General features: G+C 45.1%; 1 protein-coding gene across 1 annotated transcript; it reads left to right on the top strand.

The window, feature by feature from the left end:
* Positions 1–618: 618 nt before the first annotated feature.
* LOC147306455 (uncharacterized) lies at positions 619–2,168 on the top strand. The gene is made up of 4 exons (XM_086275426.1): positions 619–950; positions 1,075–1,357; positions 1,490–1,965; positions 2,144–2,168. The coding sequence occupies exons 1-4, from the start codon at positions 619–621 to the stop codon at positions 2,166–2,168; spliced, it is 1,116 nt and encodes a 371-aa protein (XP_086131552.1).
* The last annotated feature ends 453 nt before the right edge of the window (positions 2,169–2,621 follow it).

Raw genomic sequence — 2,621 nt, 5'->3', positions numbered from 1 at the left:
GTGATTTTAGTTTTTTCCCCCAAGTAGCACAGGGGCTTTACAACAGTTTACAACAGTATACCGAGATAATCACTGTAACGTTTTAAAAGCTCCCTGGATCATCATTTTACTGTTTATTTGTTTGGGTCTTATCTATAATTATGGCGCAGTGAGACCCTCCTAGTCAGCCCGTCGGTGTAGAACTGTAGAAAAGTTTGAGTTCAACGTTGTGTTTGCTGAGTCTTGATACAGTTTTTCTCAAATGTTAAAACACAAAAGCCAATCCTGTAACCCAAATGACCAGTAGTCTAAACACATTTACTAAATGTAGCCACCATATACCAGTACCATAAACACATGTCACATGAAGACACAATTCACAAAACACAACCCTCTGTACTCATAAATCTAAACACATTTTTCCTTGCCAAAACACATGTTGCAAAACAACTCTGCACATATTCTCAAATGAAAGCTCATGTGATGCAAAATGCTTGCCACAGTCACCAATCTGTGAACACAGGGAACACACTTGGCGTCAGTCACTACACACAACGACTCAAAATTGAAGACACCTGTTGCTAATGATGTGACCCCACCTATGAAAGCATAGTTTGGTGAAGATGCCAAACAATCACAATGGATGAAGGCATTCGAGCGTGCGGAAGGAGAAGAGCTGCAGGCCAAAGAGGAAGAGGGGTTGAGATCAGAGGAGGAAGAGGTGAAGGCCTAAGAAGAAGAGGAGTTCGGAGTAGAGGAGGAAGACAAGGAGGCCAACAAGAGAGAGGAGAAGGTCCAGGTGGGAGAAGAAGACAACCTCGCACCATCATAACAGATGATATGCGAGCAACAGTAATTGATCATGTCATTGTCCATAGCATGACAATGGCTGAAGCGGGACAAAGAGTACATCCAAACCTGAGTAGGTCCACCGTGGCCACCATTATCAAGGCATTTAGACAACACAACAGGTATAGTACGCTATTGCTTTCTTTGTCACACTACAGTTTTACAGGCCTGTGAAAGTGGTCTGTTACCTTACATGTAGTTTTACATATAAATCAGTCAATTGACAACACATGTTTCTTTCTTTAGAGCTGAAAGAATGCCACATAGAGGTGGGAGGGTTGCCATATTCACAGCGGCACAAGAAACCCTCATTGCAGATATGGTCCGTGAGAACAACTGCATTAGACTCCGAGAGATCAGAGACAAAGTCATTGCAGATAATGTAAACTTTGAGAACATTGATGCTGTCAGCGTGTCCACAATAGACCGAGTTCTCCGGCGCCAACAGATGAGGATGAAACAGGTCTACAGGGTTCCCTTTGAGCGCAACTCTGCGCGACACATAGGACAACGTTACGAGTATGTGCAAGTACGTATACATCCATGTCCACAGTACAGTTAGTGGACATACTGTGTTGCTTAGTGGCCTACATTACTTCTGGACTACCTGTGCTACCTGATTGACCGTTCTGAACACCTGTACGCTTTCCCATGTTCACAGAGGATAATGCAGTTGGACGCGATGGCCAGACCCCATGAGTACCTCTTCCTGAATGAGGCTGGCTTCAACCTCCAGAAACGAAGGCGAAGAGGCCGTAACATCATTGGCCAGAGAGCCATCACTGAGGTTCCTGGCCAACGGGGGGGTAATATTACTCTTTGTGCAGCTATGGGTATGGAGGGGCTTGACCACCGGCATGCTGTCCTTGGGTCTTACAACACCCAACGTCTCCTCACCTTCCTAGAGGAGCTAAAAGACATCCTCCTGGACCGTCAACAACACCATCCTAGGCTAGCACATCACATGTATGTGATCATTTGGGACAACGTCCGCTTCCACAAGACACACCAAATCAGAGAGTGGTTCACCACAAACAGTGACCACTTTTTAAACGTCTGTCTGCCACCCTACTCCCCTTTCCTGAACCCTATAGAGGAGTTCTTCTCATCATGGAGATGGAAGGTGTATGACAGACAGCCATACACAAGAGAGAACCTCGTACGGGCAATGGAGCTGGCCTGTGCTGACATCCCAGTGGAGGCCTTCCAGGGATGGATTCGCCATTCCAGGGCGTTTTTCCCGCGGTGCCTAGCAAGGGACAATATAGCCTGTGATGTGGATGAGGTGATGTGGCCCAATGCAGCTCGGCGACATGATGCCGCACAGTGACTGTGTGTAATACTGTAAAATGACCGTGTAGACAATAAAAAAAGACTTCACACCCTGATCATGTTTCCGAGAGTACTGTTGTGTGCGATAGATTCTGTTTTTGCATTGAGTTGTGTTACAGTAGTGTACGTACATGCAGGATGTTTTTATAGATTTATAGTCTTCATGTGAAACTCACAAATCTAAATGCCTAATCCTCTGCAGGGTTCTATGACGATCCGTTACTGTACAGTTTATAAAAATATGCATTGGCAGTTATGAACCAAAGAACCTTCTCACAAATTGAGCATTGTGTTTTCAATTGTTTTGCTGTAGTGTGTAATGCTGTGTATAGTGTTTACAGTTTTGAAAGCTTCGAGCTGCTCTCTTGGTGTGGGAGTTTGAGTTTTGCAGTGGGAAGGTGTGGTTGTGTTTATGTAGCTTTAGAGAAGGGTGTTGTGTTTGGACATTGGGGGACCTGGTG

This window comes from Aulonocara sp. 'chitande type north' Nkhata Bay, linkage group LG19 (genome assembly GCF_057382095.1).
Source record: "Aulonocara sp. 'chitande type north' Nkhata Bay isolate Kocher_YH1m ecotype deep benthic linkage group LG19, A_spYH_male_GT1.1, whole genome shotgun sequence".
NCBI lineage: Eukaryota > Metazoa > Chordata > Actinopteri > Cichliformes > Cichlidae > Aulonocara > Aulonocara sp. 'chitande type north' Nkhata Bay.
Note: the sequence above shows the minus strand (reverse complement) of the source record. Positions and strands in the feature narration are given on the sequence as shown.